The 12,982-nt window shown below is 39.3% G+C and overlaps 1 protein-coding gene across 4 annotated transcripts in view; it reads right to left on the minus strand.

Moving 5' to 3' along the window:
• CACNB2 (calcium voltage-gated channel auxiliary subunit beta 2) overlaps positions 1 to 12,982 on the minus strand; it is a 103,338-nt gene that overhangs the window by 75,678 nt on the left and 14,678 nt on the right. For 3 of the 4 annotated variants that reach the window (XM_053956733.1, XM_053956658.1, XM_053956888.1), the window contains exons 1-2: positions 2,766 to 2,856; positions 1,797 to 1,916 (exon numbers count right to left, since the gene is read on the minus strand). In XM_053956733.1, coding sequence (XP_053812708.1) covers positions 1,797 to 1,916; positions 2,766 to 2,834 — 189 coding nt within the window. In that variant the 5' untranslated portion in view covers positions 2,835 to 2,856. Of the gene's footprint in view, positions 1 to 1,796; positions 1,917 to 2,765; positions 2,857 to 12,982 lie in introns of those variants that run through there. The other variant, XM_053956810.1, reaches the window with a different exon arrangement.

Genomic DNA, 12,982 nt, shown 5'->3' on the forward strand with positions numbered 1-12,982 from the left:
CTGTGCTAGAGGTCATGAATATTACATAAGGGCTGTCCATGTATTCAAGCCAGCATCAGTAATCCAAATTCCCATAGCAACACTCGCATAGATTTACTCATTGCTAAGGGAGGCATCAGTTCAGCAGTAAGCACTGCACTGCTACCCTGATTAGTCTGCAAGATACTATTACTTCAACTCTTCTTTTCAAGATTGTGCGTTTACTGATAAAATTCAAAACTTCACCTGAATTTCAGGGCAGCCCTTATCATCTTTCCCAGGAGCAAAAAAACCTCAAACTAGCAAAACCCACCCCTGATAAAACTCAAACTCCTGACTGTAATCAGCAATCTCTGAGATACAAGGCTGAAGGGAAGAAGTGAGCTGCTTCTTGAGCTGCTTCAGTGTTGAGTTTCTGCTACACTGATCCCAGAACAGCAAGATCCAACTTCAAAGAGATGTTCAGCATCTCCTATACTTGGCACATTCCAGCAGCTCATTAAAAAGCTGCTGTAGGAGCTCTTATTAAATAACAGATAACAATTACATTTTCAAAAAAAACATTTTTGGCTTCCCTATTCAGGCTTTCTGGCCTGATGAAGATGTCTGCTTGTGCATTATAGTACTGTATTATTTACAGAGCTGGTTCTTGCCACACAATCAGCTACAGAGTGCAGTGATCTGGACTCACAGATTTCAGAAGAGCTCTTGTAAAACAGGTGGCATAAATGGGCATAGGTGAAGCTGGCAGTGGAGAATTAAATGGAATAGGAGACGGAAAGGAGATAAAGAATTTTAAAAACTAGGCAAAATGGAGGAGGGGACTCAGAGAAAGTGAGAGAAAAATGTACATCAGGTAGATCTAAGAGGGGATCTCAATGGTGTATTTAAATGTATTAGAACAAGAACCAGATTTTGGAAAACAGTTAATACATTTAAATCTTGCAGCTAGCATACCAAAAAAATAAAAACTGGAATGAAGATAAAAGAATGGTAATAAATAAAATGAGCACAATTTTTACAGGTGCAGTATTATTTAAAGATGTAGCACATATGAAAGAGAAACAAGCCCACCAGTTTCACTGCTAAATCCTTCACACTACTAAATACCTCTCATGGAAAATATATAAACACACAGCAAAAACCTAAAGCTCATTTAGTGTTTTCTTACTACACTGTCACTATCTGCCAGGAGTATGGAGAGAGGAGAAATCTGAAGAAGACCTACAGCAAATGGCTCATGGGGTCACTTAACACACAAACTGTAAAGAAAGTCAGTGAAGTCTTTAGGAAAAAAACCACACTTGTAACAGATTCTCCCTGTTTACATATGACTTGTAGGGACTGATCCTTCATTGAAGGGAGATGAACAGGATGTTCAATTGAGGGCTGATTTTTGACACTGTAAAAGCATGAAGTGCCCTGGCAATCCATGAGCAAACTTTCAGAAACATCTTCAATAAGAACTCCTAGCATTGATCCTATACACTGCAACAAATGCTTATACTTAATAAAAGAAGAAATGCGCACATTTAAATAAGGATATTCTGAAATACATAAGCCAATCAAGTGCCTGCTACAGAAAACTGATTCTAAGTGATTTTTCATGGAACATATATTTTCAACTGCTGTCTGGAAGGTTTATAAGAGATCTATTCTATATGTTAACACTTTAAAAACAGTTTATCATTAATGGATGAGATGACAAAGAATCATGGAATGGTTTGGGTTAGAATGGATCTTAAAAATCATCTAGTTTCAACCCCTGCTTCGAAGCCAATCATTTTATGAGTTTGTAACATGAAACAATACCTTACCTTTGCTTTTTCCAGCTGTGCCTGGGCCTGTCGCTCTGCCTCTCTCCGCACTGCTTCCCTATCTTCTTCCAGAGATACATCTGAATCAGATGGACGGCTGGTGTAGGAGTCCGCCGAACCCTGCAAAAGAAAAAGAAAAATAATGTCACAAGTTCCTTTGATGGTAAAAAAAAAAAAAAAAAAAAAAAAAGTAGAAGTAGAAGTGGTTATACACCTAGCCTTTTCTCTTACTTCTGTATCCCTGAAAAGAGATTAATTGCCCAAAAGCTTAATTTACTTAGAAGAAATTATGTCGAGGTAAACATTTTGTTCTGGAAACTTTCAAAAAGTGCAGGTGCCTTCTCCAGTGTTTTACTTCCTGCTCTATCTCTGCACTCTTATTTGTGTGCTTTTCAGCAAGCAGAGCCAGTTTCTCTGAAGACTTACAGCACTGGTGCAGTGCAGGGCTGAAGGACACACAGCAGCTTCAAGGATGGCTCCATAAAAATTAGAACTCTAAACAGTGACAGAAATAGCAAGCAAACAGACTTTTTATAATCAAAATGCAAATTTAGTATCAATAATTACCATTACACAATGTCACTGCTAAAAGATTTAATCTCTGCTATGCATTTTTATTTTAGGGCAGCCTCTTTACCTGACACACTTTCCCCATCAGAACAGCAAATGGCTCATATCCATCTCTGCCCCTCAGCAAGACATGCAAATGACCACAAATCAACTTCCAACTAATAAAATCCGTCTGGACTCAACACATGTCCCTGTATCACCACAATGGAAGCAGCCACAATGCCAGAACAGCTCTATAAATAATGACAGCTCTGCTTTCCCTCTGCATCTCCCTGCATACAAAATAGAGTTCTGGTAATTCAATCAGAATGAAAACAACTGTCCTCTCCTTACCGCCTTTTTTCTCTCCCTCTTTGCAATATATACAACATAAGGTGATAAGGAAAATGCAGGGCTTACACAGATATCAGAATTCTTCAGACGTCCTCCTTTGGCTCTTTTCAGAAGCCTGATCCAGGTGGCCTTCATTAGCCAGACAGCTCAGTTACTGTCCGCAGCTGCAGCGCCCGGCACTGATCTCATAAAACATGTGCACACTGAGCACTGCAGAATCACAGCTCCTTTCCTATCCATGCTCTGCTGTGAGAGCCTTCCTTCTCTTCCCTCTGCCTTTCAAGCTTCCAGCCTCACTGTTTCCAAGTATTCTACTGGAATTAAATTCTCAAATTTTCTCATGCCAGTAGGAAAAAAAAAAAAAAAATTCAAAAAAACCCCCGAAAATCCACACCACCTCCAAAAATCTCAACTTCAGTGATAAAAACATAAAATAAAACCAGCTTCAGAAATATTGTGAGAGATGCTTCAGCTGATCATAAACTGAGATCGATCACAGAAAAATACCTAGGGCTTTTTCCTTTCTGTTTTGGGGGGCGGATTTGGCTGTTAAAAATAGTGCTTGTAAAAGAACCTTTTAAAATCCTGTGCAAAATGTATTCAGTGACATTTGCAAGTGCAAAGTTCATTTCATCTCCTCCTAGATTGGCTGGGGGTGGGGTAACAGGCTGTTCATACCACTGGGCATGCTCCATATGTGCAGCCTTTTACGCAGATGCTCACATCACACCGGGCTGTTAGCCTATGCCAAATTGCCATTTTACATCTCAAGGGTAAACAGCTGGAAAACGCGAGGTCCCTGTGAAACTGGAAGAGCTGGTACAGTGTTTTGTTCCCGTCATGGATGTCTGCTGCCAGCCACGTTTCCCTTGGATGTTTCCCTTGCTTCTGCCATGGAGTGCTGCCCTCCGCTGCAAAGCGCTGAGCTCCGCTCACATTTCCCTTACAGGAACCAAAAATACGCCTGTTGAGTGGGAATTTAACCCTCTGCTTACTGCGTATATTTTTTCTGACATTAGCAGAGGGAAGAAGCAAAGAATAACTGCAACATACCATGTAACACACAAATATTAGATCCTAATATGACAAAAGACAAACAAAACCTTAAATTTCACTGTTCTGCTTTTCAGAATCACTCTCTACCCTGTAAGATACTGACATGGGAGCTACATGCTAAGGCAGGTTTTCCTAGAGTGTTTACAATTTACTGATGGACATGCAGCAATCTAGTTGAAAAAGATCACTGTAGCTGACTGCAGTGCCCACCTTTGATACAAATTCAGATTCACAAGAAAAACAGCCAATAGAGACAGCTGAGAACACTGACATGCTGCATGCAGTAGGTCAGCATATCCCAGGAATGATCGAATCCTGCCATGATTTGTGTCTGTATAACAATGAAATTGCCCATCACAAGAGATGCAGCAGCCTACATTTCACCATTATTAGAGCAAACAACAGTTGTCACTAAACTCACAGTTCTAAATAAAGCTATTTTTAACTTTACAAATGTTTTACTTTTTTCTTTCCTGAAGCCTGTAATAGTTACGGCATAGAATTTAATAAGCTGCCTTTGAACTGAAATAAAGAAAATTATTCTCCAAGGAATATTTTGCTTTTCAGGAGTTCAGATACATGTGCTAAGTTATGGTGAAATGTCTCCTGAGCTAGAGCAATAGGAGCAGAAATCAAAATAAAATACACTCAAAGTTTATTGCATTTTTAAAAATATCATGTCTGTTAAGAAAATATACAGAGGCCCTGTAACGTCCCCAAAGCCTGTCAGATGTTGCTGTTCTTTAAAATCCCCCTTTGCCACAGCTGCCAATAGAAATAGTGTGAAAAGATGAGCATCGACAAGCAGACAGAAGTTTAGTGCAGTGTTTAAATACAGTTATAGCTGACACACCAGTGGCCTGTGGACAAAACCACTGATGGTATCACAGCACTAATGAAAGGTGAGACTGTGATGAGCTCCCCCAGAGTCCCAGCCCCCAGGACACTCTGTGGTCCCTCAACACTCAATCCTCCTTGGAAAGGGCACACCCAAACCCTTCCCCACCAGCACTGCAGCTCCCTGGTGCCATTCTGCTGCCATGAGGAATGGTGCCATAAACCAACCCGGAAACAACACGTGTAAGTAAGAGGAAAACAAACAGAGCAGCCATTATGCCTGACAGGAGATCATAGGACAGTGTGGGTGTTTGCTTCCTACAGCACTTCACTATGGTGAGCACACAATATTTGACACTGACCAAGCAGCATAGCATCACCTTTACTGCCCTTCATTCTGCTGTGCACAAGGGATGCTACCTAACCAGCCCTCACCCTATAAAAAAAATCATGAAGCACAGTAACATAGTTCCCATCTCCCCAAAGGGGGCAAAATGCCTTTTGGGTCAGGCTAAAATTGCTAAAATTTGAATTTCATCTTCCCAGCCACAGAGATGATTTACAGTGCTTGTCATGTTTTGTGCTGGCCACAGTCCCAACACACATCCAAAAAATCAGAGTGATTCTATTTATTTTAATTATATTGACAAATTGCATGAATGAACCACAGTATTACATTTATTTTCCCTGTGGTACAGACATGGTCATGTAAGTTTTCTGTGCAAAGGGAAAGCTGGAAGCTTTTTTGCTTTATGAACATGGAAAAAACTCACAGCGGGATAATACAGGAAAAGGAGGAGCATACAATTACATTTAATTAACTGTGTAAACTTCTGAGTATTTTTATATGAGCTAAGAATGCATACAATCAAATTAAGATAAAAAAAATAAACCTATACAAAAACTATGATGGAACTATAATAGAAATACCTTGACTAGTCAAAAAAAAAAAATCATGACAGGTGGATGTGCATTTTTCATTCATGACATCTAAGGAAACTATATTTCCTCCCTGGGTTACTGAAGTTTTTTTGTGTTCCTCTGGAGAACAGCAAAAATCTTTTCCCAAGAGCCTCTGAAATTCAGTCTTTGTGAAATTCTTCATGTCTCCAACTCCTTCCTTTGCAATATGGAAGAGCTGCAGTAATATCTGTATGCAAGGTATGTTACTCCAGCCCCCAATTCATCTTTCATGGGAAACTGTCTAATAAAAGTGAGATAATTCATGTTAGTAATTACTCCATCTATTTATTATTATTTTTATTTTATTCCTTACTTTGCAGGTTTACAGGCCCAGTTTGTTTGAAAAATAAATTCTGCTTTAACATGCTTGAAAAATATTTCCCAATTATCTTACCACTTATTATCTTAGACTAGATTCTATGAGCTCTTCTTATAGTGCAAACTCATACTTTTCACACTGCTAGTGGTCATATGTGATTATATTTGAGTTCCTTTTCCTTCAAGACCATAAATGCCTGATGTTTTTAGTATTGCAGAAGTGTGTCATCTTTAGGAGATTGGGTTCTTCAAGTAAAAGGGTTTTTTACATTATTTCTGTTTACTTGCAAGTAGAAATTATTTAGGTAAATTCGGTAGTGCCTCTAGATCTCTTATTTTTCTTGTTAGTTTTCTGTATCCATGCTTAACTTTCAGGAGCACAGTTGGAACTTAAGTACAGATTTTGACTGATAAATTCTCACTGGGTTAGTACAGCCATCACTACTCTCACCAATTCAGTTGTGGCCTTTATATTATGTTTTTCCCTTGAAGAATAAAAACAATCTGAGCACCATGACTAACTTCAACAGGATAATCCAGTTAGGAATTAGGTATCATTACACATTAGAGCAGATCATTTTCCAGATTACTGAAAATTATGAAGTAATTAACTTCTTAGAAAGATCAAGCAAGTTCCTTCAAGTAAAGACTTTTCACATTATCATTTATTAAATGAAGGCAGGAAGCAGTAAGCAAACATGCATTGAGATTTTACTAGGAATAAGGAAATATATGTGACTGCACACATATATAAAACCCTTAATTTATAGCAGTGGGGTCTTCTCTTAGATATTTTTTCATCTTTTCATTCACTTGATGCTAATGAGACTTTTAAATCCAAAAGGAGAAATTACTTTGTCTTCATTTGATTTATACTTTGAATATGGAAAGCTCAGGCCTCAATGTGCCAGTAAGAGGAACAATTCACTTCAATATTCAGAATTTATGAAAAGATATTGTTAACTGCTTATGTTCTTATCCTGTGGCAGCAGTAAGAATGGCATCACACATCCCTCTAGGACATGATTCGAGATAGTGTATTATGTCCTTGTGATGTGCAACTCCTTCTTGTTTACTATGAACTAAAGTAAAGAAAAAGAGTTATTTCCATAAAATGTTAATTTATCTTAAAATATTTTAAAATTTATTCAGAACAAAGGCAAAATGTGAAATGCCAAAGTTTAGTATGAAGTGAAACTGCTGACATTGGTACATCATAATATGCCAGGAAATACAGATTGTTGCTTCACCCTGAACTGATCAACCTGAAAAATATAGAGTCAGAAGTCAGAAGCTCTCCCACAAAGGCACCATGAGTAGAAGGGACCTCAGTTTGGCAGAAGGACCACAGGTGGTGAACATGAAAATTTCTTATCGATGAAGTTTTCTCCAGATGTCTAAACAATGTCATTGATTTGAATTATGTTGAAGAAAACAAAAAACACTGCTCTGATAATGGTATATAATATTATATGGATGTTAATTATTTGAGTGTACAATTTATAGAAAGACAAAATTTAATTTAATTAATTTTTTGCAAGATATATTTGAAGTGTATGACAAACTGTAGAAATATCTTTTAGCAATGGAAAAAAGAGGGTCCTTGTTTTCTTTAAGGCACTATCAAACAGAAATGTTTAATTTCTTGTGTATGGGTCATGGATGCTTCACACCCTGGCAAAGTCTAGTCCTGATGTCCTCCCTGCTTCTTGCAGTGCCACAAAATTACATGAAAATGGACAATTACGTTCCAAGGAGGGCTACCAGCTCCTACCACAGGCATTGAAATACTCAATGTTTGCATTTAAAAACCAAACCAAATGTTGATTAGAATGTTTTTGTTGTTCTCTAGAGCTAATGTGGCATTGCTATGGCATCTACAGCCATGGGAGATGTTCAAATCACAGGACTGAAATTTCAGAACAACTGGGAGCTCTAGGGTGGCAATGTGATTAAAAAGGAGATTATAAAGGAAACCAGTCTTTTCTTTACCCTTAACATGACTTTGGCAAGCTTGATGGTAGCATCCAGCTCTCCACTGACATGTTTGCAAGGCACCAATCCAATCAACAGCTGCCTGAAAGCAGAGTTTTTTAAAACAGCTCTTAGGTTTGCAGAAGACTAGATTTTGGCATTCAGGAACCAGGTAAAAAGCTGTACCACGTACTTTATCAGGAAAAATCAAAACAACAAAACCAAAATAACCCCCACACCAAGCAAACCCACACATTTGCACTCACATTTCATGATACTAGCCTAAATGTTTGCTTCTATGTTGTTTCACTTAGAAAAAGTGGAATGGGTAGGTATTTTTAGAGGAATTATGGTCTTTTCATGGAGACTCCAGAAAATCTTCAAAAATATGCAAAAAGGCAGCTGCCGAGCTCAACCTAGTTGCAAACAAATAGAACCCTCATAGTCAGAGCTAAACTTTTCCCAAATCTGTGGGATGCTCTGGTGTGTTAGTTTACCTGTTTTTTTCCAAAAAACATCTAAGACTCCTTGAGACCATATTGTGCTTGGCAGTGCGCAGTCACAAAGTGAATGACAAACACTGCCTAAACGAGCTTGCAGTTTAAAGGCTGAGAGAATATGAGCAGAAAAAACAACAAAAGAGTAACAAAGGGATCAAAGTAGCAATGCAATAGAAAATAAAGCATTTTTAAATACTCGACACCAGCATTATGACTCATCCCTTGCATAACCACAGTGGGTTGTTCTTTAAGTAAGTTTCCTATATGTATTATGGCAGAGATTAGTTCTGTGAAAGCCTCTGAAGGAGGATAATCTGGTAGCTCTGTGTATTCTGACAGAGATTCTCACATTTATGAAATAAGAGAAAGGGATTTTGAGGAAGAGGGCAATGACAGATATAGAAGGTGGTCTCCAAATTAATTTAAAAAAAAGCTTTATCAATAATATAATCACATCATTGAGAACTTTAAAAAAATGAAACAAGAACATCTACCAAGTTAAAGGAAAATAAATGGAATTTGATGTTTTGAGACAATTAATTTGCTCTAGCGAATGGCGCTAAAGTATTAATGATTTTGAGCTATAAAGAAAAGTCAGAGCGGTGACAGAAATAAGATAGTGCCAGTGGAATGACTTGGAGACAGGTTTCAAAGGAAGAAAAATACCCAAGGAAGTTATTGCAAACAGCATGAACCTAAATCATCTCACTTTTGTCTCAGACTGTCAGCACACACATGGATATTAACACAGACTGATTTACTCATGGGAACTTTTGAAAACTTTGGTAACTTGATTATATGTTTAGGACCTTAGGTGAAGGTAAATCAGACTTAACAGTAACAACAAGCTGACCTGTGGTGCTGTTTACTGGGACAGAAAGGGCTTAAAAATTAATGGTTTTAAGGAAAAATGGAAATATAACTTTTGACTGTATTTATTAACAAGCAGCAAATATCACAAAGAAAGGATTTTAAATTGCAGGAAGACAACTCAGAAAGAAAATCATTTAGAATATAAAATGCTATGTGTTGATATAAGAGCACAGACAGAAAGACAAAGATTGGGTCAGCCATTAAATTAAAAGTGGACAGTAAAAAAAGAGGAAAAATGGAAAACACATCTGGGATATCAACAAAAAAACCAGAAAGCTAGAAAAGGAAAGAATTTGCAGGAAAGCATGGCAACCATCATCCCAATTTGTCTCAGCTCAGTTAAAAGTGCCAATTTAGATTCTGTGTTCCAGATCGTCAGTATATTTTTATCTGGGATTTTGGTTCAAGTCATTAAGATTTTCTGCATACTTAAAAATAGCTTCCTTGAAAATTCAACATGAAATTCTGTTACCAGTGGAGAATTCTGAAGGAAAAAAAAAGACTATTTTCCTTGAATTTTATTTTTGATCTCCATACATACAGGCCCTACCTAGTTTTCAAATCTAACATTTTTAGTCTACTCCAGATAAAAACTTGAAGGTTTGGGGGCTTGCTTTCTTATTCATTTTTTTACCTTATTAAAAACTGTGATGTTAAGCATATGCTTACGTTTGCTTATGCAAACTCTTACATATTTTACTATTTCACAGAACCATAAAACATGCTGGGAAAGAGACCCACAAGGAGCATCAAGTTCAGCTCCTGGTCCTGCAAGAGACCATCTCCATGAATCACACCATTTGTTTGTGAACATTTTCCAAACTCTTCTTGAACTCTGTCAGGCTTTGTCCTGTGACCACTTCCCTGGGGAGCCGTTCCAGTGCCCAGCCACCCTCTGGGTGAAGAAGCTTTTCCTGCTACCCAGTCTAAACTTCCCCTGATTCAGCTTCAGGTTATTCCCTTGGGTCCTGTCATTAGGCAAGACAGAGAAAAGATCAGTGTCTGCCCCTCTGCTTCCTCCCACAAGGAAATTGCAATTGTAATTGTAATGAGGTCTCCCCTCAATGTCCTCCCAGCTCAACAGACCAAGAGACTTCAGCTCCTCCTCACACAGCTTCCCTCCAGACCCTTCACTATCTTTGTTGCCCTCCTAAGCTCTCTTAACAGTTTAATGTCTTTTTTATATTGTAGCACCCAGAACTGCCCCCAGCACTCGAGGTGAAGCCACCCCAATGCAGAGCAGAGCAGGACAATCCCCTCCCTTGCCTGGGTGGCCATGCTGTGCCTGATGCCCTCCAGGACAGGGCTGGCCCTCCTGGCTGCCAGGGTACTGCTGGCTCATGTTCAACTTGCCATGGACCAGGACCTCAGGTCCCTTTCCATGGCGCAGGTCTCCAGCCTCTCATTCCCCAGTCTGTCTGTACAGCCAGGGTTGCCCCATCCCAGGTGCAGAATTTGGCACCTTCCCTTGTTAAGCTTCAACGGTTGGTGATTGCCCAGCCCTCTGATTTATCAACATGTCTCTGCAGGGCATCCCTGCCTTCAAGGGAGCCAACAGCTCATCCCAGTTTAGTGTCACCACCAAATTTATTCAGTATATCAGTATGCCCTGTGTCCAAGTCATTTATGAATATGCTGAAGAGAACTGGTTCTAAGATGGAGCCCTGTAAAACCCCAGAATCCCATTAGATTCCAGAGCCCCATCAGATCCCCAGTCTGGTGTCACTCCATTCACTGTAACCCTTTGTACCCCACCCATGAGCCAGCTGCTCACCCATCACATGATGTGTTTATCCAGCTGTGAGGTGGACATCTTGTGCAGAAGGACTCTCACTGTGAGAGACAGCATTGAAAGCTTTACTGAAATCCAAAAAGATTCCATCAACTGGCTCCCCTTGATCAACTGTGTGGATTGTATTGTCATAAAAGGAAAATAAGTCTGTCAAGCAGGACCTTCCCCTCAAGAAGTGGTCTAGCTGTGACCAACAATGCATTGTCTTTTAGGTGGTTGTCAGTAACTCCCAGAACAATATTCACCATAATTTTACCAGTCACTGAAGTGAGACTGACAAGCCTGTAATTTTCAGGGTCATCCCTCTTGACCTTCTTGAAAACTGGGACATTTTCCAGCTTCCAGTCAACTGAGACTTCTCCAGATCACCAAGACTGTTCAAAAATCATTCAGAGAGGTCTTGCAATGACATCAGCCAGCTCTTTGAGGACTCTTGGATGAATCTCATCAAGCACCACAGACTGACAGGCACAAATCCTGCACAAATTTGGAGCTGACTGTGAGTTATCATTCTCACAGCCATAGTCCATCCATGCTCAGGGCTCTGGGACCCCCAAAGCCCATCATCAATGCTGAAGTACTGCTTTTCCTATGTCCCTGTTTGTCACCCTGTTCTTTTAAAAGTTTTAAAGTTCTTCTAGAATTTTTCTATGCCTTCTGATGTTTTACATATTTCTACTGGCGTTTCTCACACTGTTCATGTAAATAATGATTGTTTTGCATTCCTCTTTGTGGGAGGAGAGAATTGACGGACTGTTGGTTTCACCGGCATGGTTGGACAGGTGGCAATTTCATCCTCCAATCCACTGCCACTTTTGTAATTCTATATATTGTGAGGTTGGGAATAAAGTTCCCTCCTTTTGCTCTCTTTTCCCTCTTTTGCATTTAGCGTGCGTGCGTGAGTTATTTCGTATCGTAGTGTGACACCTGTTTGTGAGGAATGCCTTGCCTGCTGGACCTCTGACATTTTGAAATTGCCTGCTCCTGTGCCATTAGGAGGTGGTGCCAAAAGAGCAACTAGCACTGATGGACTCAAACTTATCTTCAGCAGTGTTTTCCTGGGAACCTTATTCACCAGTTCCCTGAGCAGCCTGAAGTCTGGTCCCCTCATATCCAGCATATTTAGGGTTGAAGTTTTGCTGGCAGTTTTCCACCTGTTGACAGAGATTTTAAACTCAACTGCTTCATGCTCTCTGTCACCAAAAAGGCCACCAACTACCATTTCATGAGATCCTCTTGTTAGCAAGCATCGAATCAAGGAGGGCATCTTTCCCAGCCAGCTCCCTTAGTACCTGTAACATGAAGTTATCATCCAGATGTTTTAGGAATCTCCTGGACCCCTTTTTGCTAGCTTTGTAGTGATCCCAGTTAACACTTGGCAAGTTGAAGTCCCCCATAAGGACAAGGATGGATGATTTAGAATTATATCTTAATTCTTTAAAGAATAATTCATCAGTGTCATCATCCTAGCTGAGTGCCCTATAGAAGACACTCACAATGATATCTGCTTTGTTTGTCCCTTAATCCTTATCTAGGGAATCCTTAGCTGTGCCATTCACAACTTCAAGTTCCAGCACTCAAACTTTGTCAGCTTTCAAAGGTAACAACTGCTTTTATATATATTTTTGCTTGCTAGTCTTAATTTTCATACCATAAATACAGTTTTTTTGTCTGTTTAAATAACTGTCTTTTTTGCCATCTCTTAATTAGTTAGTCTGACAATCAGACACTCTGAAGAAACCACTGTCATACACTAGTTGTCTACTGATAAGTTTATTTTCCAGACCATCTGCTACTGAAATTTTGATTTTCTAGTCATGGTCTCTTGTTAACAACATTTGATGACTGTCATGACATAGAACACTGCCATTTGCTCACCACTTAGATCAGAAGAGGTTTTCTTACCAACACCTTTGTTAAATTATGCATACGAAGACTAAGCAATTAATTAAATTTCCCTCACCCAGGCT

This window comes from Vidua chalybeata, chromosome 1, assembly GCF_026979565.1.
Source record: "Vidua chalybeata isolate OUT-0048 chromosome 1, bVidCha1 merged haplotype, whole genome shotgun sequence".
Classification (NCBI taxonomy): Eukaryota; Metazoa; Chordata; class Aves; order Passeriformes; family Viduidae; genus Vidua; species Vidua chalybeata.